Raw genomic sequence first — 24,020 nt, forward strand, 5'->3', positions numbered from 1 at the left:
TTTAGATTTACAGGAAAAAAAGTTGCGGCTCTTCCCTCCGTCGTCCGTACAGAGTTCCTGTCCGCTTAAAGACTCCCCAAATCAAGTTTTTACTGAATCAAACAAACTAGCAGGGTACATGCTCCAGCCATCTGACGTCCATGTCTATGCTACATTTTAGGGCCAAATTTTCGATTTATAATCCATCATATAAATAAAACCTTAAAAATAACCTAGGTGTAACTGAAAAGCATATGCGGTAGAAGGATGGTGTGTAGATTCCCGCAGGCTAGCTCTTTAGCCAGTGTTTCTCCTTATAGAATTGGTTATATAACAATTTTCCGGGCAGTTTGTGTTGATTTCTAATAACGTTAATTTGTACTTATGTATTTTGGTTTGATTTAGTATTTAGACGTATTTAGTATTTTGAAAAACAGAGTGTTGTAAAGTTATGTTAAAAGAAATATATTTGCTTGTCGAACAATATACTTCTTCTAATGTACATTTAAGATTAAGAATACATATAGGAATGCCTCGCCGAGAACATTTATTATATAAACAATGAACAGAAGAAAACAATTACACTTTCGTACATATGTGTATGGAAAACCAACAGGGAAGGTTTTAGCCTCTTCCCTGTTTAAATATTATTGTTTTTATTTAATCACATAACAGGAGATTATCGTTGTCACACCAAAGCTCATCCTTTTTAAAAGTGTAATAATGCATAAGCGATATATGTGAGCATTTTCTATCCGTTAAATTCAATAACATCGTCTGTCCTTGCATGTCCTTACTATAATGCCCAGACTAAAAATAGAACATTCATTACAGGTAACTTTAACACATAATAGACTGGCTAAATCACACAAACAATAGCATTAACATAAGCTTTTGTTGAAGACAATATGGTCAATTATACATCATGCCCTCATTTACTTTAATGGCTTTTTCCTCGGGTTGAACTCACTGTAAAAAAATCAAAATAATCATGACAAATAACAATAATGCATTGATATAAGGTAGTTAGTTAATAAGCTCATCATTCTCGAACCTATTAACGTTAAACTTTTAAAAATCAATGCTTTTATAAAATAACACGCACACCTTGAATACATTAGTGCTAAAAGTTTTAATAATTGGCGCGCATGAAACAAGTTGAAGTGTCTTACGCTCTGTAACATCAAGGCTGTCGTAATCAGATGAAACGGGTGGTCCAGGTGCTGTGTAATTATCAGTATCTGTCTTTTCTTTACATTTCCTGTACATAAAATAGAGGATATTGTTTATATTTCTAAATAGCTGAAGATGTTATACGGAAACAGTGCACTATCATCAAAGCCCCGATAGGTACCCTTTTTTGCGACACAGTCAAAATGAGAAAATGACTAAGGAAAATATATAGTTCATTATATTGTACCTTGTAACTATCATCAAGATTTGGTATCGCTATGGATCGTGTAAGGTTACGAATAGTGAAATGAAATGAAAAAGGTCCTGAATTGAGCATACACATTTAGATAACGTGATCCGAGTATGCAAACAAGATGAGGTACGAATGTCGTGTTATTGCTTGATTCGCATCCGTTTAAAAGCAGTTAAAATGTGTGAGGTGTAAATAACTTTGTTAATCATTTACATGTGTATTGACTTCCTTCTGCAATACTGGACTACATTTGTAACGATTGAAACAAACAGCAAAGTTGATGCAACAGCAGCAACAACAACAACTGCGGTATTTCCTTGTTGGATCGACTGATCTTTTCTTGTGTTCTGATCTGAAATAATGTTAGAACATATGCACGCAAATTGCACGATTCGTACATTTGAATCGCAAGTCGTTTAGGTATTATTGCTATTTTAACCTCAGATAAATATATCTATGGGCTTTTTAAAAGTTGAGTATATCCAGAACCATTCAACTTCCATCACTAAATAGTATGTAGCTCCAAAAGTATTTCACCTATATGAATTTCAATATAGCAGTGTATGTCAGCATGGAAAATTGCGCACCCGCAATTGATACAACAGTGCCCGTCGAATAACAAAAGTTATGCCCCTTCACTAGGTACAAACATGTATTAAGTATGTTTGTTGCATCTACCTCCAAAAGTATTTTACCTACAAATATGACACATCAAAGTAATGTTAGTCAGTTTGAGTTGTTGGGCACCTGCAATATGTGTTCCATTCAGTTTCTACTCTAACGAGTTATGGTCTGTGACTTAGAAAATATGGATTGAAAATATTGTGTCACATGAAGTTTCAAGCATACTTAACGTACAGACATAAACATTCAGAACAAATGTTAATCGGCAACAGAGGGTCTCATATTCATTTTATGTGACATTTCCCTTTGTCTTTAAAGACTCATGCCCCTGGAATTTTAAATTTTATATGTTGTTTAGAGTATTGAGAGCGAAGAGATGGTTAGCTGAATATTGTTTGACATGTAGCTTCACGAGTAATGCACCTACACACATAAAACGATGTCACCATCGAAAATTGGGCACCTACTATTGGGTTACATTTCACAGCGTCTTACAAGCGGGTGACCATGATCTGAAGACGATGTCAGGATGATACAACAATAGCGGAATGTTGGTATGTTCTTTTAGAAATATGTTCATTTTATATAAAAAAAACAATAACAACAAATTTTAAACATTTCCGTGTTAAGGCGATGTCGGGGTATTGATTAATTCTGTGATGACTCTAATTATAAACAAATATCGAGGATGATTACTAAGTCACACATGTTTTGTTCTGCAATTATATGTACATACTAGCTTGCATTGGTTCTGAGCAAGTATCGCCGATCCATCCACTGAAACAAGAATATACTCCACAAGATCCGTCCTCTTTATCGCATTCATCGCAATGGCATGTGCTGTTGCAGTTAATCCCAAAGTAATGTTTGTCACATTCTGAAATGTTGTTCAAATTGTTAGAACTAAACATTTTACACATTCCAAAAGGGACGTTCTTTGCTTCTTTTACAAAATGAACTATCACGTGACGGTCATATATTTCCCTTCTGATGGTTAATGTTCAGAACTTGATACATTCGTTTTGGTTTCACATCACCCGGTAAAGTTTTAAGGCTGCTTCTGTTTGGCATCAACTATGTTGGTATGACAAGTATCGCATCATAGTATGTGGTGCTTAATTAAGGTGCGTGCCAAATTGATACTACAGTATAAGAACAATATCTTGATTCAATCCATAATTACGCATATTTATATCAGTTGGAACTATTTTGGTAAATTCTATTAAGCAAAACATCTGTTAACCCTTCAAAATTGTTTGTTTTATAATAAGCATAAATGCTATAAGTATATTAAGTGATATCAAGGAATGAATTGCCCGTAAACTTGTCTTTTAAGGCGAGTGATAAAGTTGCTTCCTAAATTAATGGCAGATTTAAACGATTTTAATTAAAACGTTTCACAGCCAAAACGTATTTGCAATACAAATATCATGCTAGATCTGAAAACACATATTGATTTTTTTGTTTTATATCATATTAGATATTGAATATTTGCGTTTTAAAAAGCACACGGTATGAATATTATTTTCAATATATTCCAACACCGTAACTTTATGTGCTGTTGCTAGTCACCCAGTCTATACTATATTGTGCACTTTCTAGTTTACACTTACTAACATTATATCTGAAAGCGATAAATTGTGTAAGAAAGATTACTTTATTTAACAGAATAACCACATTTCCGTAATGAAAAACATAAGCATTTGAATTTTGACAGTTTTCGCTGCATTGTTGCATTAATTGGTGTTAAAAGGAGTTGAGCAAAGGAAACATTTTACTGATGATGTGTTGAAATTTCTTCTGCATTTGAAGAAGGAAATTTCGAAAATAGGCACATTTTTTTCATTCAAAAAAGTACAGACTATCAGATTTATGTTATGTGGATTTTTATAAAAAAAATTCGGTCGGAAAAATATCCACTTTAATTATCGCAAACAGTAAATTTCATTCACTTTTGGTTACAAGAAATATAATGTTAATACAGTTTTTAGAATAAAGACAGTCACCACAAAGACACAATACATAGTTGATTTCATAGTGTCGACAATAACATTTCCTAATTTGCTTCCCTAGCTTATTTAAAATGATTGTTTAAGCAAAATGTCATGAAACCTTCCAATAAATTAACTTACTTTCCACACCACCTATACATATGTGACATTACACATGTCTTCTGCTCAAACTATATTCAACCTTTGAAGCACATACAATATCGCTGCTTGAACATATTGTATTGTGGTTCTTTTGTCAAAAATACATTATTAAAATTCATGACAAGTAACCAAATTATAACTCACTGGTTTTACACAAGTCTCCTTTGTATCCAGCAGCACATCCGGCTTGACAGTGTCCGTTGTACGAGTTGCACGTGGTGTTGCCGCCATGACAATACCCACAGTTTGATGAACAGTTTGGTCCAAACTCTCCGGAAGCGCAGGCTGGAACATGTATTCCCTTAACTAACTTAATTGATTTTTTGAAAGTAAGTTTCAGTTAAAGGGGCTAGTCACCAGATGGTCCAAAGATCGGCAAATACTGCATTTCCTCAAAACAAGCCTACAATTGTCAATGATAACTAGTAGGAGGACGATAATACATCACTTTAAGTGGTTTAAACAATAATAAACGCAACACTTATAATGCTGTCTAATCTTTCCCCGTTTATGATAGCGCAATTTCCCAGTTTAAATCATATGTGTTTATGAGTATAGATAAACAGACCGATGCTATTTTTAAACTAACTGGGATTTACGTAGAAGACAACCATAGTAAATTTCAAATTGAAAAATGCTCAAAACCTTCAAAAGATTTATGTGTTGTAAGCGATGTGATACATCAGTAAGTAATATTCATTGCGTTGTACACAATGATGTTAATTTTATGTTAGCTTTTGAGACTTTTCTTTTTTCTTGCAATGTATTATCTGATGTCAAGCCCCTTAAAGGATATACTAATCCCTCAACCCTGTACAGGGTTACCTGCTTAGGCAGGCTATAATACCGTTTAATAAAGAAGACACATATTACACATAATACTCTTAGACAGTATCTCTTTTTCTTTAAAACACTCTGGAGGAAAATCATTCCGTTTTCTCCATAGTGCTTACTGTTCTGATCTATCGAACATCTTGCTTCTAGAATAACTAAGACAGTTTTTATTAAACAAGATCAATGAGATACGATGTTGATAACAATGTATAAAACAGCTTTCATATCAAATGTGATTGAATTTTACCCATAAAAAATGTACTGAATCACGTTGAATATTTTCGAAAACTGAGTTGTCACTTCATAGTACAGACAAATATGCTCATTAGATATTTGTCAAATTCATTTGACTTTAAAACGCATATTTCACGCTAGTCCACGACCAATTGCATTGTAAGCAAATGCAATAAAACTGTACTATCAAATAGTTGAAAACTGAATGGCATGAAGAGTATAATAGCCCGTTTATTAACAAAGTTGAACTATCAATTTCTGCTCTGTTAAGGGCCATTAAAAGGTCATCAATCATAGCAGTGGACATTTCGTTGCAATTAAGGATTATTTCCACAACAAAATGAGAGGTTGTGACCACAGAAATTGCATTTCATCCATCTTAGCGTTGAGAGAAGCCTCTGGCATTAATCATTATTTGCCCGTTGGATTTCATTGCAAACAGGTATTGTATGGTAACCAATTCTCCTTTACAATAAGAATGCATATGTTTAAAATTTACCCGTCTGTCTGTTATGATTGTTATCATAACTTATTTTCCTGAAATCATACATATAATTACCAGCAGATGATTTAAAATTTGCCAAACAAAGAGGAATTAAATCAAGTAGGGGTCGGGTATTTCCTTAACTTGTATGAAGGTTCATACGGTCCAATGATTGGTATGCGATGAGAAATGTTCACCGATGTGTAATACTGTAGATTAAACGGCGATATGACTATTATCCTAGTATTATGGTAAGAACATTACATTTACATGTATTATAAGTATGTGGTCATTTTCCAAATAATTGCTTGTAAACACAATTCATGTTCTTTAACATTAATTGAAATTCATAAAATAAAAAGTAATAAAAGAAATGAATAATCATACTACATCAAGGCTTTTGGCATTAACAGGTTTTTTTCAACACTTAACGAAACTTATTTGGAACCTAAGATATTAAAATTTTATAACATACAACGAATAGTAACGGACATACTTACATATAATACACAACTGCCGTTTGTATCCAGATGTACACCCATGTGGGCAATAGCCATTGTCCGTGTTGCACGTGGTGTTGCCATCACGACACTGGCCACAGTATGATATACACCCTAGTCCATACTCTCCGGGGTCACATGCTGAGGCGTTATTGTCAGATAAGTGAAGTCATTGCAGATAAATTAGTGTGATGATTTATGTCAATGAATTAAAATAAAAGGAAAAGAATCCATGGTTGTATAAAGGCTTTGTATAATAAATTTAAGATATTAACATAAATAATAGAAATATTATGATTTCTTTACGTAGATAACATTAAAACTAATGAATGAGTTAACCGGAAAATAAGAAATATACGATTTTTGTGGCTATTCTAGAAGCCCGTTTTTGCTAGATTTGTGTATCATGTGAACATATTTCATTCCAGACGTTATATGTTTGCGTAATATTCTATGTCAACAATGACGATCCTCATAATTACGGGAGTTGCACAAGGATCCTTTGTACCCAGCGGTACATCCGTCTGGACACTGCCCGTTGCCATTGTTACATGTAGTGTTGCCATCACGACAATGACCACAGTTGGATGAACAATCTTGGCCATACTCTCCGGGGGAACAGGCTGTAAGGTTGATGAAGTTGGAAGGATAATATAATTAACAATTTTGCGAAATGATTTTTTACCTTTATAATGGAATGAAAACAATGTCTTGATATTGTGGTTTCTACGGTTCATGAGGATAACTCTTAATTATGCCGTAACTTATTCATATATTCTTTTAACTGATAATTAGGCTTGTTTTCATATATATTTGAAAGCTAAAAAATGATAATTCTGTGTAAGAATTGGTAAAAAAAGAAAAGATGATTATGTTACCATGTCATGGCACATATAGATATTGTTCTCATCGGTGATTTAAGGAAATCATCAAACTCTGGTGCTGGAAAATGAAAATGATTTTTAAGAAACTTGTTACCAAATATTTGGATTTTGACCCTAGGGCCCAATTTGCAATCCCTTGAAAGGTCTCCATAAACTCTTCCTTTATACCAAGTTGGGTCAAGATATGTCAACTCTACCTAAAGTTATTTAGTTTCATAGGTGAGTTTGACGCCGCCCGGCCGCCAAGCCGCTCAGCCGCCCGGCCGCCGGCCCGAACAACGACGTTCGTCATTCTAGTAACCAGATTTCACTTTGTGAAAATCTGGTTAAAAAGCTCATAAAAGATCAAGAACACTTAACGAGTTTTGCAGAAAAAACCTTTGTAAGCAGGGGCACACCCATCTGGACAGTGTCCGTTGTCCGTGTTGCACGTTGTGTTTCCTCCAGTACATTGACCACAACGTGATGTACATCCTGGTCCATAATCTCCGGGAACACATTCTGTAATATAAGTCAGTTTGACTTTTATTAGCATAAGCTTTGTTTGTAACTGTCTATTTTATTTTACAGTAACTATAAAAGTATCTATAAAAAAGTGTAAAAGGCATTGATTATATGAATAATACGGACATTCACTTATTTTGAATAATTTTTACTCTGGTACCAGAGGATAACTTGTCAATAAGATCGAAGGCTATCGATGGCTGTTCTAGTCATTCGTTTGCTGAACATACAATTAGAAATGACATTTATTCATAACACATCATTCGACACCAACTGAATTGCTTGTGACTTTTGACTAGATGCTAAAATACTTTAACATGATGACGTTGAAACACAGGTTATGTTAACTAACAGTCTAAAAGACTTCTTCTTTAACAAAATTAATTATCAAGTGAGAGTAATATATTTCACCCACTGATGGATACAAAGTTCAGAACATTATACATTCGTTTTGCTTTTACATCATCAGGTAAACTTTTAAGGCTGCTTTGGTTTGGCATCAACTATGTCAATCCACAATTATGATTATTTATTTCAGCTGAAACCATTTTGGTAACTTCTATTGAGCAAAGCATCTCTTAACCCTTTAACATTATGATATCAAGGAATGAATTGTAAATTGTTCAGAAATCGTAAAAGAAAAATACCTTCGATTTCAAGATTCATAGACTTTGGAGACATCAAACAATTATAAGGAAATCGCACTTGTTGAAAATCAGTATATTTGGTAAAGAACTCCATTCTCCAAGTAAATTGCAAATGCTCGTTTACTATTGTTCAAGCTTTGCATTGATGGACATTGTATGAGAGCTGAATCCGAGACTGGATTAAAGTATTAGGCACATGTCCTGTGGATAAGTGGCACTGGATGGTAGCAGCAACCACCGGGGAAAGAAGAACGAAGGCATATTCAAATGAGACAGTTGTGGATTTTGGTGAAATATTTTCGGTGAAACAAAAAACATCAAAGACGTAAAGACCGATGTATTGACGTAACGCGCAAATTATACTTATACTAACTTAACGTAACTTACTGTGTGTTGTAATTGTATGTATCACTTCAATAAGGGAAGCGAAACTACGCGACGTGTTTACGGTGATCATCTCAATGTTGGTGCCTTGACCAGGATCAATCGAGAATTTACAGGAATAGCGCTGCTAGACGGCCTTAGAGAGTCCATAGAAGATCATTATGTACAGATTGAAACTGAAAGGAGGGTAACGAATTAAATGATATTAAATTAATTGTCTTTTCAATTGATGGAATTATAGATGCAATGAAAGTTCTTGATGATTTAATTGTATCACAAGCGGATGTTGACAATACTACACATGAGATGAAAGAGACGAACGCACATTATTTACGTGTACTTCGACTGCAGAGAGAGCGAAGTTATTTTGCAACGGTAACTTTAATTGTCCTGCCACTGCGTCCGCCGCTGTTACCCCTGATGTTTCAGGAGCACTCTCAGACGAGGCTTCTTCCGTGAATACAGCTACACTTCCTGCCGAAGCCACTGCCGCTCTCAACGTTTACGAAAAATTAGGAAACGTAAGTCAGTCATATTGTCCAGAATAGCCGATCGTAGAATCATTGCAACAAGTCATCACACCTTCATACTACCATAAATTCCCGAAACTTTCCCTTCCGTCTTTCAAGTGCGAACTTGTAAAGTGGCAAACATTTTGGGATTCATTCGAGTCAACCATTCACGGAAATTCTACGACGTGCAGAAATTTGTGTATTTAAAATCTTTGCTAGAAGAGGATGCAGCAAACAAGATCGAAGGATCCACGTTTACTAATACTTACTACAGGCCAGCTTTTAATTTTTTGACTGATTTGTTGATTTAGTGAGCGTTTTGGACAAAAAAACAAAACTGCATCTGCGTACATGCAGGCACTTCTACAGTTGCCATCCAACATTATCAGAGAGCTCCGTGATTTCTACGACCGACTAGAAACTACGATCAGAGTTCTTGAGTCGTTAGTCGAAGACTATATGGAAACTTATTTCCATAATCCTTGAGAGGCTTCCACCGGTAACGAGGCGTCAATTAGCCAGATAACAAGGAACCGGAAGTTGGACATTGAGGCTGCTCAGCCACAGAAACACCTTACCTTCCCACAAGTTGCCTCATTCCTAATAAGTGCTTGTAGGTTCTCTGACCGTGACGTGTTTGGCAGTCAGAATCCATCACAAAAAGATGTGTTTAGAAGAAAATTAGTATCCTGCGAAATGGCACCTTACGGAGACTGTCAGATCGTGATTGATTTAGGGCAATGTGTTTCTATATGAAAAGTAAACATTTATGTGTCAATTGTCTGAGTTATCGCCACCAAGTGGCCAACTGTTCGTCAAGGACTCGTTGTCGTGTGTATAATGGTAAACATTACTTTAGCATCTGCAACCTTCGACAATCGATGATTACGTATACAGCTGTACAAGAAAACCCTGTGGTGTAGCGTCCGGATGACACAAAGTTTATTCTGATGGTAATTTAGCAAAACCGTCACTCATCTGCAAACCCTTGTCGTTCCAACGTTCTACTGAAGACCGCCATTGGCGCAGTATACGCTGACGGTACTTCTATTGCCGCACACGTATTATTCATAACACAGAAAATAGCCGACCGATTACATCTGCAGAGAGACGGAAGTGACGTCATACATGTCAGCGTTTGGTGACCCTGTACACACAGAACAAAAACTCGATACTGCAACATAGAATCGGATGACGGGGTATGATTCACATTCGAGTCTTGATTGTCCCGGTAATTACCAAATCAATCAACAACATATTTGAATAATCCGTTATGGACATGCCATATTTCAGGAAGCTTAAGTTAGCACACCCTGTCACTATGGAAAAAACATTTAAGATTTCCTTCTTAATCAGTACATATTTTTATTGGGAGATCGTAGGTGACAAGACAATCAGAGGCGCCGGACCCACTGACGACACTTACCGTTTTATCTTCTTCCAAACTGGTACGACAGCAACGCAAGTCGGAACTTCCTTTTCAACAATAGTGGACGTCATACATAGCAACGAATGTTTTAGATACCACGGATCTGGCGAGATTTTGGGACATAGAGTCATTTGGTATTTCAACGGAAGAAGATAGCGGAGCGGACAGCATCTCCTATCCAGTGGACTACCAGTGAAACTGTTTGACTTTTTTGGACAGACCATGAATCCCTGCCAAGAAGTTTCGAAATAACGAAGAAAAAGACGGAAAGTACAATCCGACGTCAAAACAAGGCCCCGTTGTTGTTTTTTTCAGAAATATGGGGATATGATACAGAAAAAGTAGAACAGAGGTTTCATTAGGAAAATGCCAGACGATTCACCAGCAGCACGCGTTAATTACATGGAGTGAAAGAAGAATCAGCAATCACAATAGTGCGAATAGTGTACGACTGTATCTGATGTGGGTCAAAGTTCGACCTTGAGTTTGAGCAGGAAGTTGGGCAGATAGACTTAATGAATTACTTGGATTTTATTTAAACCGTGAATATATAGGCAATATTTTGAAGAGCACTTGCCTTCTAGTTTTTGAAGATGAATAACTGAAACAAAATATAGGGTTGAATATAGCATCCTTTCATAACTAAACTTTCAGTCCTTTGATTTTTATGAAGATATTGCTAATTCATGTTATCTTTAAAACCGTTTTATGGCGAACACGTTTTTGGCTGACTCGGAGTGTTTTGACATGTTACTTCATTTTTTTCAAATATTTTACATTTTCAAATCATAAGGATGGAAAGAATAGCGAATATATGTCGCTTTTATTTTTAATAATGTTTTCTTTATTTGTTCCCAGTTTTAGTACAATGATGTTTTTTTATTATGAAACTCTATGATCATACAGTTTTAAACCTTTTATTTTATAAGGCAGACTGTGTGAGATATTTATAGTTTCTAACAATGACTGCATCGTACCTTTTCGTAAGTTTTTGCATTAGGTGCTCTGAATTGATTCCCTCCGTCTGCAGATTAGAGTTGGGATCTGTAATCATAGAAGTACTTGGGGGTTTACCTATACGTGTATTATTATTTGTTTTATTGAAAAGATTCCTCTGATTAATGCATGCTTTGATAAGACTTACTTTTTGTGTTTTATCTTTATTAAGGATTGTTGGGATAAGAGTGAGGCTTGTGCACATAAACTAGTTTAAACCCCCAGTAAATTCACATTTTACTGAGCGTTCCAAGGCGGTACCTAACAATTCTTGCTAAACATACCTATTTTTTATATATATATAGTATGTAAGAACTGTGCTTTTTGTGGAGTTTTCTGCTGTTTTTGTCTGTGATTTTGTGTTCTATGTCTTTGGCGTTTGCTCAGTACCACTAAACCGGGTTTATGTTTAAACTTTTTTGCTACTGAGCTTGTTTCTGTAGCTTTTTGCATAAATCTTGAGGCAACATAGCCACAACTGAATGACCAAACATCACTGCTGGTCAGATTTCGACAAGATAAATATGCACTTTCATCCGACATTAAAAAGGCTTCCTTAAATGTTCCATTACATGAGAGAGACAGAAACGACACCAGGTTTCTTTGCTTGTCCGACCACGCCGACCCAAACAGTCAGCTCATGACAAATCGCTTAGAGCTGTCCTTTTTGCGCCACCTGCACACCGTTCTTCCTCCATGCTTTTCTAATGACACATTTAACCATGAGCGAACACAACGCTGCGAATGATGTCATCGAAAGGGATCTTTACATAGACATTGAGATTTCATGTTTCTCACAAAAAAGTTACTTCCGGAATGCAGTTGATCTGTTGCCAACAGGGGGCTTTAACCCTCGGTCATGGACATCCAACTCAACCAAGCTACATGACCTCGCATGAATTTAAAATGTTTAAAAGATACAGACAAAGTTACACTTGTTCTTTGTTTGCTATGGGACCCTAAAGTTGACCATATGTCGTTTGTGATGCGTAGAATATATCATTTCAAGACCGCAACCAAAAAAAGTGATACTTTAGCAGACCTCCAGATTGTACGATTCCTGGGGATGCCAAGATGTTGATCCAAGACCTGTGGAAAAGAAAGTATGACTTGGGCACCTTACATCGGCAGACATCACAAATAGCTGGTATTCAATAGCCAGTGATTTGAACGTTGTCGTGACCACCAAATGTTCAAGACCTTACTTCGCAAACACTGAATATGCACCGAACTAAAACATCTTAACACCGCACGTTTTTGTAGACGCAAGTACAGTGGCTTTCGAAGCTGTCTTTAACTTCACATCCGGCGATAGATCAAACATTGTATTTGCCAGGAATCGAGTCGCACCCGTACAAGAGGTCACACTACCGATGTTGGAACGTATGTCAACTCTGGTTGGAGCACGTGTTGCACGCATACCGAAGTCAGTCACGTGTGAGTAAGTCGTATGATTGTCTGACAGTGAAAAGGCGCTTCATTGACTGCATTCCAAGAAATCGCGCGAACGGTGTCTATCGAGTTGAGGAAATTAAAAAGCTAACTCTTGATATAAATGGCGATATTGTCTGACAGATGAAAATCCGGCCGATTTACATATCAAAGGTGTTTCAGCTGCGCAGCTTCAATCAAGAAGGACCGATTTAGTTGGGTGACCATTGTTATTGGTCAACATAGCAGCTTATATTAACATCAGCTTAAACAAACATGGCAAAACATAGTCGTTTAACTACAGCCGAGCTTAACAAGTCAAACAACGATTGATTTGCAATTGTCAATTTCAGCATTATCGTGACGTCATACAGTAACTCGTTTCGAAAACTAGACACCAATCAGTCATCAAGCAGTGGCGAGTATGCATAGATGAAGGATGCATTCGTTGTGGTGAGAGAATCCAGAATGCCCTGTTACAAGAGACAACCAAGTACACTTAACTTCTACCTGCCAAGAGCTACCTTACCAGATTGATCATTGAAGGCGCTCATTGCAATCAAGCCGCCAAGACTGTAACTCATATATGTCAAACGTACATTTATTCGCCAACACGTTAAAACTATACCGCGCTGTCATCTGTCACAAATTTACGGGGAATTCTTTAATGCAGTAGACCTGCCGACACTTACGGGCGCAAGAGTCAGTGATGAACCGCCATTCTCCGTTACTGGTGTAGATTTTACTGGGGCGTTACACGTAAAAGAAAAGGACGGAACACAGCACACAGCCTACATATGTTTGTTTACGTGTGCCAGCGCTAGGGCTGTCCACTTTGAAAATGTTCCCGACCTCACCTTAGAATCATTTCTTCTGGCATTTAGACGATTTCAGAGCAGAAGATCCTTGCCAAAAATGATAATATCAGACAATGCCACACAATAAGCTGCTTCCAATCGAATACGGTGACTTTGCTCATCTCAAAGTCTACAAACAGCGATTGCACAGGGACACACTGGCAGTATATTCCAAAACGAGCACCTTTGTTTGATCTATAGTGGGAGAGACTCAAGGGTGTTGCCAAGACAATGGATAAGGAAAATCCTAGAGCCTCCATTGATCTTTGAATGCTTCAGATTGTCGTGTCAGAAGTGGATGATGTGTTGTACGACCGGTCGCTTACATTTACGTACGTGTCTTCGCCTAGTCTAAAAGATGACCTAGAACCGCTCACTCTTTACATTTATTGCATGAATTGAGAGTGACCACTTTACCATTTGCCAACACAGAAGTTAACAACACAGTTTTTAATTGTTAACGGGATGACGTCACAATTCGATCGAAACTACACGCTCTTCTATATGACCACTACTGGCGTCGATGGAAACTTATACGAAAACTTACCATCGTTAAGGGAATACCAGAAGAAGAGTGGTTCCCACAATCAGACGATCCACAGAGGGGACATTGTAATTGTACAAGACGATTGCAAACCAAGGTTGCAGTGGGACCTTGTAGTTGTAGACGAACTTATTACCGGTAATGACGGATTCATGAGAGCCGCACAAATATGCACAGCGAAGGGGGCAACCACTCGGTCTGAAGTGAAATTATACCCGCTGGAAGTAGTGGACGCTTAATAGACTTTATCGGAATATACCTTATGACCATTTGTTGCCGGGAGAAAGTTTTTGATTGATTTTGGCGCGACATAACGTAACGCGATGTATTAACGTAACCCGCGTAATGTATTTATACTCACGAAACCTAACTTCTTGTATGTTATTATTGTATGTAGCACTTCAGTCAAGGAAACGAACCTACATGACATGTTTGACCGTGATCATCACAAACAAGCATATACAAAATTAAAGTTTACAGCAGCATTTCTCAAATAAAATTCATTAAAAGAACTAAAAGTCATTTAACAAACAACTCGTTTAATTAAGGAAAGAAGCTAACACAATTTTAACGGACGTCTGGCTTCTTAAATATTGCTTAATACTAAGAAATGTTTACAAAACAAAGAATCACGGCGTACACAGGGTTTCATCGTTCCGTCGGATTAAAATTTTAGCCAAGGATTGCATTGTTTAAATACAAAAAAAAAATATAAAATATAAAACACTTTTAGAAGCAGAAAATAGCATAGTCTTCTATTTACTGAGAAATATCCTCATATATTTTTTCTCAAAAAATGATTTAGGAATTCGTGTCACTTTGCTTCTTGTTTATTTCGGTTATGAACCTTGGTGACCCGCGTTGTAGTCACGTTATTCCTCACCCTTTTTTAAACTAACCTGATGAATATGCCATGTATTTTATGGCATAAATTTACTTTGAGAATTGATAATTATGTGTGATGAATGATTTTAATTATCTACACACATCTTAATTTGTGAAGCTTCTAAGCAATTGAAAAGCGATGACGCAGCTTGACATGGATATTTAAAAAAAAGTCGTACACAAGTGTGATAGCTTCTTAAATGTTGTGTGTACTTTGTTTAATAGGCTTTTGTCTTACAGGTTTAAAAAATGTTAGACAAAAATCATTATTTAGGAGTATTAATGTCATTATGATCATACCTGTGCCGTAGATTTCCACTTCGCAGATAACTATTGGACGAATAAGATCAGAGGTAGCATCTATTTGAAGGCGACAAAACCTTGCCTTGCGTGCTGTAACTGGTATGTCAAATATACCGTCACTTGGATATACTGATGAGTTGTATACCACCACATTGTCGCTGTTGTTCAAGGCACTTTCAGTCTCAGAAAGATGTACTTTAAATCCTTGAAGCTGAACTTTTGGAAAGAAAAGTATTAATTCATTAGTTATTACACATGAAATAAAACTACTGCACTTGTTTTTCTAACCGTACTCTATGTAATATATCCGTTTTACTTCGGTTAAGTTCTTTTAAGATTGCAATTAAACCAATAATCAACGATACTGCATTACAAAATAAACATATAACTATTTGTTTTCTAACATAATATAATACTGCAGTGCAAAAAAAATGTGATTACTGTCTTCTTCTCCTCCCTTTCTGCCGAACACCTTTATCCTCTGGATGTTATAAACCTTTCCAAGGTCAACTTGCCACCAAGGATGTAGGCTATAACTGGACAAGGTAAAGTAGGTCCCGTTTACAGCGTTGCAGTTGTTGATGCCATCAACACCATTGGAGGCATTCCAAAAATCTTTATAATTGGGGTGTTCAGCATAAAATTGTGATGTGCTTTTATGTTCAGCAATGTTACCTGAGAGAAAAATGGTAACTAGAAAATTAACTTAATGAAAAAAACTGTCAAATATATGGTGTTTATTGATAATTTAGTTGAAGGTAGCATGAATATCCTTACATCAATTAGATCATAAATATGTACTTTTATGAATACTTACCGATATCCCTTCCTTTGATGAAATGCATCGAATGTATCAACAGAAAAGTCCAAAAGAATGCCTGCTGTAACAGAACAATATTATCAAATCAAACAAATTCCCTGTACAGCTTAGTATTAATCAAAATAAGCAAATAGGAATATATTTCAATTTTTTTAAACACTAATAATTTATGTCTATAGCGTGATTATCAATAAATATTAAGCTCATCGTATTTCAATTATGGTGATATAAACAGCTAATATCAATATTGGGGTTAGAGCGTTCCATTTTACATTGCGAAGGTGTAAAACAACTTATTTTCAAAATAAATCGGGAACAGCAACGATACCTACTGTGTATTGTATGTGTCTTTTTTATTCTAGAAGCGAACGATTACATCCTGAGTTTTAAATTGAAAGTTGTAACCGAGGAATATATTGAGTCAATAGTACAGTAAAAAAAAAAAATTTGATATACTGTTAATCCATCAAATTATATACACCTGTAAAGTACTTTGCAAACAATGAGCAAAACACATCATTTAAGTTTATTATTGTTTTTGTCGTGTCACGGAACATGTTAATTTTAAGAGACGTGTTGAAGACAAATAAATTTTGTCAAAAACCCGTCAACGCCGACTGCAGCCTCGAAACAGGGGTACACATTGCAATAAAGACTGATGCAGTTATCTATCTAATTTAGACCTGCACCTCTATCTTATATGGAGGCCCACCTAAATGTTGAAACAATACCAATACAGTAGCATTTTCATACTGAGACGACAGAGATGCATCATTTACTAAAGAACGTCTTTTTATGAAACAAAATTAAGTTAAAAATGATTCAGTATTAAAGCACATGAATTATAGCAATAAAGTATCTTAGTTCATGCGAATGCAACATTTATGAAAATAAAACCTACCATGAATCGCGCCATTTGAGCCAATAGCTATATCATATTCCTTGTTTTTACACCTGATATTCAGAAATTTATAAGTGCAACAGGGAAGTTTTAAACTAATATATTGCAAACTTTTTAAACTATGTAAGAGACAAGCTTAAACATAAAGATAACGATTGGAAGGGAGAGGTCGTTATTAAAGTTGTTATCTGATGTCTGATGTTTATATTGAAGTGTGGAGTATTTATATCGATTCTCATTTTTGCAGTTTTATCCACCCTGATAATTTAAGATCTGTCAGAAAATAACTACATGTATATGATAGTTTATTACACTTTAAATTATTTTAAATAAATTCCCCTTTAGGTCAATATTTAAATATCGAAACATAAGATAGAATACTACATTACCATATATGAAATGACATAAAAAGTCTATAACAAATATCATTGAACGTTGATGTTTGTTTAAAAGAGTGGCTATTTTAATAACTATGTTTTGTTTTAATTAACAAATAAGGCAACTCGCAAACGTGAACTTCGGACATAAAAAGACTTGCTCATGGTTTGTAAAATGCACTTGATTTTGTTTTTTTAATTACAAAACAAAGTGTGGCAAATCATAAGGAGAGTTATAACAAAACTACCAAAAGCTGGAACCATTAAGCATATGTTTATATTTGTATGTCTGTACACTTATATAATACTTATGATAGGCAGCAAGACAGACCATAGTAAGAATACAGATTGGCTGCCGACCATAGAGGTACAGAGCAGTTGTGACGGGTAAAGAAGATACATAAGTTATAATCAGAAATGCCGATAACTGCCAAAAGAAGATAGCCGTCAATAAGACTTGCTTTTCATTTCATAAGTAGAAGAATCGTGTGACAGGTAACGTTGAATAAAGAACTCACTATCAGTGGAATAGGATTTTGAAGAGCATAATTTGGAGTCATTAGTAAGCTGCAATTGTTTTTATGCAATATATATAATATTACTTTTCATGTGGCTTAACCCTTATTAAGCATTACAGAAGGAATTTTACCTGACTTCCTCACGAAGTATGTACGGGAGGCCAAATATTAATACCTTCGTAAAGTTCATTTTTCATTTAGTTCAAACAATCCTTTGGGTGGGTAAAACATATAGGTGGACATTTAAACTTAGTGCTTATGCGTCTTAAATGTGTCGGAGAATATAATTCTTCGGAGTTCTGTTAAAATACATTGGGCTCAAAACCCATACGTAGTGTTAAAATATGAACATGTTCTGTGCCAAAATGCTTTCAGGCAATCCCATTGACAGTCGCGAGACCTCTTTGATAGAAGTTTGCTAACCGGCACAGGCTCCCTAATTTTGTTTAGGTTAACGTTTACTTTCAATATAGTACAAAAACATGTATAACATACATCATATGCACTTTTTTGGGCTTAAATTTGCCGGTTTCGTAGTCAGTGCAATATGAGCACATATGAATTGTTTTCAAACACTGATAAACTGTAGTTCGTAAATAATCAATGTTTGATAAAGACCTCAAAGATATCAAAACGTCTTAGATAGTCTGTTTCAAAACAGTACCGTGAATGACGTCATATGTTTTATCAACGTCACACTCTTTTCACGAATATATCAATTGACTGAAACGTAGTTTTGAAAGTTGATATTTTCACTTTTTAGTTTGCCGTAAAAAGTTTTCAATGTTTTTTGCATGTAAAACATGTATGACTAATTTTCACTTTCAAACACCATATTTTATCGAAAAGCATTGAAAGAAAAAAGGTGATTTAACTAACCATTATCTTAGGGTTTGTGCTGTTTAAAGTTTTCTTAAGAAGTTGTGTTTATTGCATTATAAATATAATTGAAAATATTATTGTATTGATAAACTCCTAATAAGGGAGTAAATATTTATGACTGACGTCAAGCCCCTTTATGAGAAAAATGGAAAACCGTTACCGTATTACGTATAATAATAATGTTTACATGGAACGAGCGACTTTGACTTTACGGCTACATGGAACAGTAGAATATTTTACATTATATAAGCATACTATTTCTACAACATAAACAATATCTCGAACTAAGCTAAATAATATGTATGTTTATAGATTAATGGAGACCAAGGCTTCAATTACCTTCTACTTCACCTGAATTATAACTGTACAAGGATTAATCAACATCGGCTTGAATACAAAACACATTAAGAACAACGGATTCAATAATGAATCACAAACCTTTCCTGTTACAGGCAGCCCCTGTCCATCCCTGTTGACACGATAAACAAGCTCCTGTGGCCATGTCGTATTCCGCAATACAATGACCTTCATATAGACAACTGTTCCCGAAATAACCAGGATTGCAAGCTGGAATTATTACATGAATAAAAAGCTTTTTTAAAGAATGGAAACATTTCACATTATTTTTTGTTCCGCTGTGAGATTTTACACCTTTAGGAAAATAATAAACGTTGACAAATAATACTTACTTTTATCAAACACCTTAATTTCGCAAATCATCATTAGGCCACTATCGTTCTTTTCATTCTTGATATATCGGATGATTGTTGCTGATGAAAATATAACAGAATATGAGGCTTTAACGTCTGTCGGAGTGTTTGGTAAAACATCTAGGGCAGAAGTATCATTTCCGACCTTGATTACCATTTGCCCATTCTGATCCCAATGCACTGTATTTCAAATCGAAAATAGGGCAATGATAAAACAAAGTGAATAACCATTAAGTTATGATGTATATGTTTAAGATTAAGATTGAGAACAGCCAAAAATCATCTTCAACAACGAGCCAGGAAATAATAAAGACCTATCAAAAAGCTGTACGCTAATCATCTCCTTTTCGGGCGCAAGCCTGCTACACTTTTGGTATATGGTGGACGCTTTCAGCTGAAAACTCCCCCACTCACATCCTAACAATATGTATGTTTTAAAAGATATTGATCACAATGAAAAAATAGATAAAAGTTAAATTGGTCTGTACCGTCTGTTCTTTCGTAAATCTTTATTTCCTGAATCAGGTACATCTTCCCTAGATCAATCTGCCAACCATTGTCGTTTGTTGCACTACAGCATCCACAGTCGTCGGGAGAAGTTGAGTACTTGTTGTCAATGGCATTCATTTTTGTGTAATCCGTTCTATTGTATTCTAAAACTACACCCATGGTAACATTAACTTCATTGCGAATATGTTGAATCAAGTCAGGTTCTGAAAAAAAAGGATTCATACATAGAACTTTTTAACAAATTAGTGTGTATATTTAAAGCAGTTATATAGATTGAACGCGTGTTGTACTTCTATGTTTTTTCACATGAAACTTATACCTTGGTTGTACAGTATGTATAACAACTAATATATTTATTAACCAATCGTGACACTCTTTTGGGTTAAACATTGAAGCAAAAATGCGTTGATTGTAATAAAAACGGTGATAACTTGGATTATAACCGTTGCTGATGTAAACATTTCCTTTGTACAGCAAGCACGATACTATTGTTGTAGCAAACATAACAAATACATGTTTAAATTATTAGAATCCATCAAACAAGTTTTGCTTGGTACTTGAATCAAATCAGAGTAAATGGCTTAATCCATAGAAAAATGGCACTCTCAGAAAATGTAAAGTATCGAGAGGAGAAGATGTTTAACAATTTAGAGATAAACTGATACATGCTCTTGTTTTAACCGTTTTAAACGCATGTTAATAGAAACTTCCATTTCGATATTGATAAATATTATAAAACAAGAAGATAATTCTTATCCTGTGATAAGACTTCAATTTACTGCAATTGCATTGCTTAGAACTTCTCTTAGTGGGGACCAAAATAGCGATATAACACACTTCATTATTTCTACTGTTTCTATTGTCCACGCCAAAGTGTAACATTGTAGGTTGAACATTTTGGATTTTATCATACGACTTCATGTTTTTAAGAAAACGACTGACAAAAATGAAATGTGTTAAATGACTCACACAGAATTTGGCAAAATGATTTTTTTTGAAATATGTTTTCATGGATCGAATGCACATCGCGAGAGTGTTGAAGAACTAAGGTACTGAAAACTTACACCATACATAACATTTCTATGATCTCGCCTTTGAATATATTGGCTTTGAACCACGTCAGTAACAGTTTTTATTGGAGTTGCTAGAATATTTTCAATAATGGAATAATATGGCAAATATCAAAGTGTATTGTGAAAAAAACAACAGATATTTACATTCTATGTATGTGTTTGATGTTTATGAAACGGAAATTGCATTTTGGTGTCAATCTATGAGAGAAAACTAAGGTATATTGCAGCTCAGAAATCGCTAGCATGTTTCGTCGTTGTGAAATTCGTAAATATTATTTTAAATATATAATAGACAAGAGTCTTTTGATCCCGATGAATACAAATACAAGGTTTGGTTCAACTTGTGTTATTTAGATATGATGATCAATTTGACAAGTAGGCCCAGTCACATTATTTTCCTTAAATGTTGAACATTACACTGACTATATGAAACCAATTATACTGTTTTTGTATGTTTATGAGCTGTAATAATAAATTACCAAAACAAAAATAACTCATGTCTGTATATTGTTTTAACGTACATTGACTCTTGCTTTTGAGCAGTTGTTATCTTATATAGATTGTCAATAAACCCCGGTAGTTAAGTTCAATTTCATATCAAGTGTTTAGTTTTTTCGTGCGATATTAATTCATTTTTTAAACTTCCATTTTGTATACGAACGGAAACAAATGTATTTTCTGAAGTAAGTTAACCTCTTTGAATATCACGGAAGATGTAAAAAACGCAATGTTTCTCAGTATACCGCGAATTAACACATGAATCATAGTTGTACTCGTTAAAAAAGCGCAGTTTTTGTCTTTTTATATATTGATTCTACTTTATATGAAGTGCGGCCGAATATCAGTTTGAATGTATCAGCACGTTTTCCTTTTGCTTCGTTAATTTATAGGTTGTAAAGTGTGTGCACTAAAAAAGGACACTGCATTGAAAGGAGTTTTCAAATGGCAATACACTGGTAAGAACATTTTTGTATATTTGGTATGTTGGTAAGAGAGCGATTGGTCATTTTGAGGAAGTCACGTTATCGCGATAACACGAGAACCATCCATTTAGTAGGACATTATGGTGCGAATACATGAATTTTGTTACTCGTTTTGTGAATATGAGCTTTGAATGCCTGTTTGCAAGACAGATTTCTTTGCAAAATTGAAACGGATGTAGCAATGAATTAAGGTTTGTTTATTGTTAGTGTTGACATTCGAAATAAGAATAAGAGTTCGATATTTATTTAGGAAATAACAAAATGCTTCCTTTTGTCATTTTAGCCTCCCAAATCACAATTAATTGCAATAAGTCGTATTACGCTTGTCCAGTGATAATGTACCTGTATCTTGTTTTTATTCTGATTATTTTCTTTGCGTAAGCGAGGCCATTGTATCAACTGTAATTGTTTTGTAAACAATTTAAGCGCACAGTTTGCATGTTAAGCCACAAAATGAATAGAAAAAATACCTTAAGGTTGTCAGTAAATTAATACAAATAACTACACTTCAGTAGGCAATTGTATATAACTATAAGTATAATCATTTTGTTTGGTTAAAATGTCGTTGAAATGTTTATTGTTGGTCGACATTTATCCAATATTGACTGTTGACCAATTACATTGCATGTGCGAACTAACCAAAAGATAATCAGGTGATAAGTTATCAAGTTTTATACGATTTGCCCCTGATGGTTAATTGACTAGTTTAATTTTGGGAAGGTTCTATTTGGTTTTTGTATGTTATACCTCTTGGAACCAATAGTAACAGTACTATTCAGAATAGTTTTGGGAAAACGAACAGTTAACTGCATAGCACGTTTAAAAAAAGGGATTGTTATTGTAATATTTCATTAATTTGTAGAGACTTTATTTCTGAATCATTGTATGTGTTACGATTTCATTTGAAAAAAGTGAAACGCGTTATTATTTACGACCTCTGCAAACTTTCGTCATTGTCATTGTCCCAATTTCTTTTCTAACTGATTTTATGGTTTGCTTATTGTGTTTTGTTACAGTGGGCTAGCCCTTGGAATTTTTATCTGGTCCATTTGATACGCATTGCTGTTGGAAAGGACATAGGTTGGTGTAAATATTAAGCCAATATAATAAATATGAAATACGAAATAGGTTTGAAGTAAACTATTTAGACAAATAAAGACCATAATTTATGCACTTCATTACTAATACGACGGTTTATATGTATGTTTATATAATGAGTTTCGATTATTAAGGATTGTTGCATTGTTTTCGTGTGTTCATGATTGTTTATAAACTAAAGAGGGAACACGAGACATTCCATCAAGCGAATATGGAAAACAAGGAGTCGTATATCTACTATCATAAACACGAAAGAAAATGGAATATTTCAGTGTTGTGCAATTAAGAGTATTAATCAAAAGATAATCGTTAAATTAATTTCAACTGTTTTGTTATATTTACTGAAACGCTTTTGACAAAACACGCACAGACGTAAGGCATTGGTTTAATGACGTCACGTGAATCCAAAATGAGCGCAATACAGGAATAAACAATGACTTGATAACCCCTTACGGTTTATACAATATATCCTTCAAGTTTTCTGTATATAATACACTAGGGCGTGTAACTATAATATAAACAATTTATTTCAGGAAAT

The 24,020-nt window shown here is 34.9% G+C and overlaps 1 protein-coding gene across 1 annotated transcript; it reads right to left on the bottom strand.

Moving 5' to 3' along the window:
- Positions 1 to 805: 805 nt before the first annotated feature.
- LOC128225869 (cell death abnormality protein 1-like) lies at positions 806 to 14,138 on the bottom strand. Its single transcript, XM_052935767.1, has 9 exons — positions 13,986 to 14,138; positions 7,517 to 7,619; positions 6,717 to 6,857; positions 6,235 to 6,375; positions 4,327 to 4,467; positions 2,766 to 2,906; positions 1,619 to 1,757; positions 1,152 to 1,240; positions 806 to 948 (listed from the first exon to the last, which is right to left on the bottom strand). The coding sequence occupies exons 1-9, from the start codon at positions 14,136 to 14,138 to the stop codon at positions 920 to 922; spliced, it is 1,077 nt and encodes a 358-aa protein (XP_052791727.1). The 3' UTR covers positions 806 to 919.
- Positions 14,139 to 24,020: the final 9,882 nt, after the last annotated feature.

The sequence above is a fragment of the Mya arenaria genome, chromosome 3, assembly GCF_026914265.1.
Source record: "Mya arenaria isolate MELC-2E11 chromosome 3, ASM2691426v1".
NCBI lineage: Eukaryota > Metazoa > Mollusca > Bivalvia > Myida > Myidae > Mya > Mya arenaria.

Excerpts from the sequence above, each read along its gene's own strand:
- LOC128225869 (XM_052935767.1), bottom strand. The coding sequence starts at position 14,138 with ATGGAGGCTCTAGGATTTTCCTTATCCATTGTCTTGGCAACACCCTTG. Across the intron at positions 7,620-13,985 it reads TTGAGATGAGCAAAGTCACC|AATGTGTTCCCGGAGATTAT; the intron begins GTATTCGATTGG and ends CTTATATTACAG. Across the intron at positions 1,758-2,765 it reads CTCAGAACCAATGCAAGCTA|ATCAGAACACAAGAAAAGAT; the intron begins GTATGTACATAT and ends ACATTATTTCAG.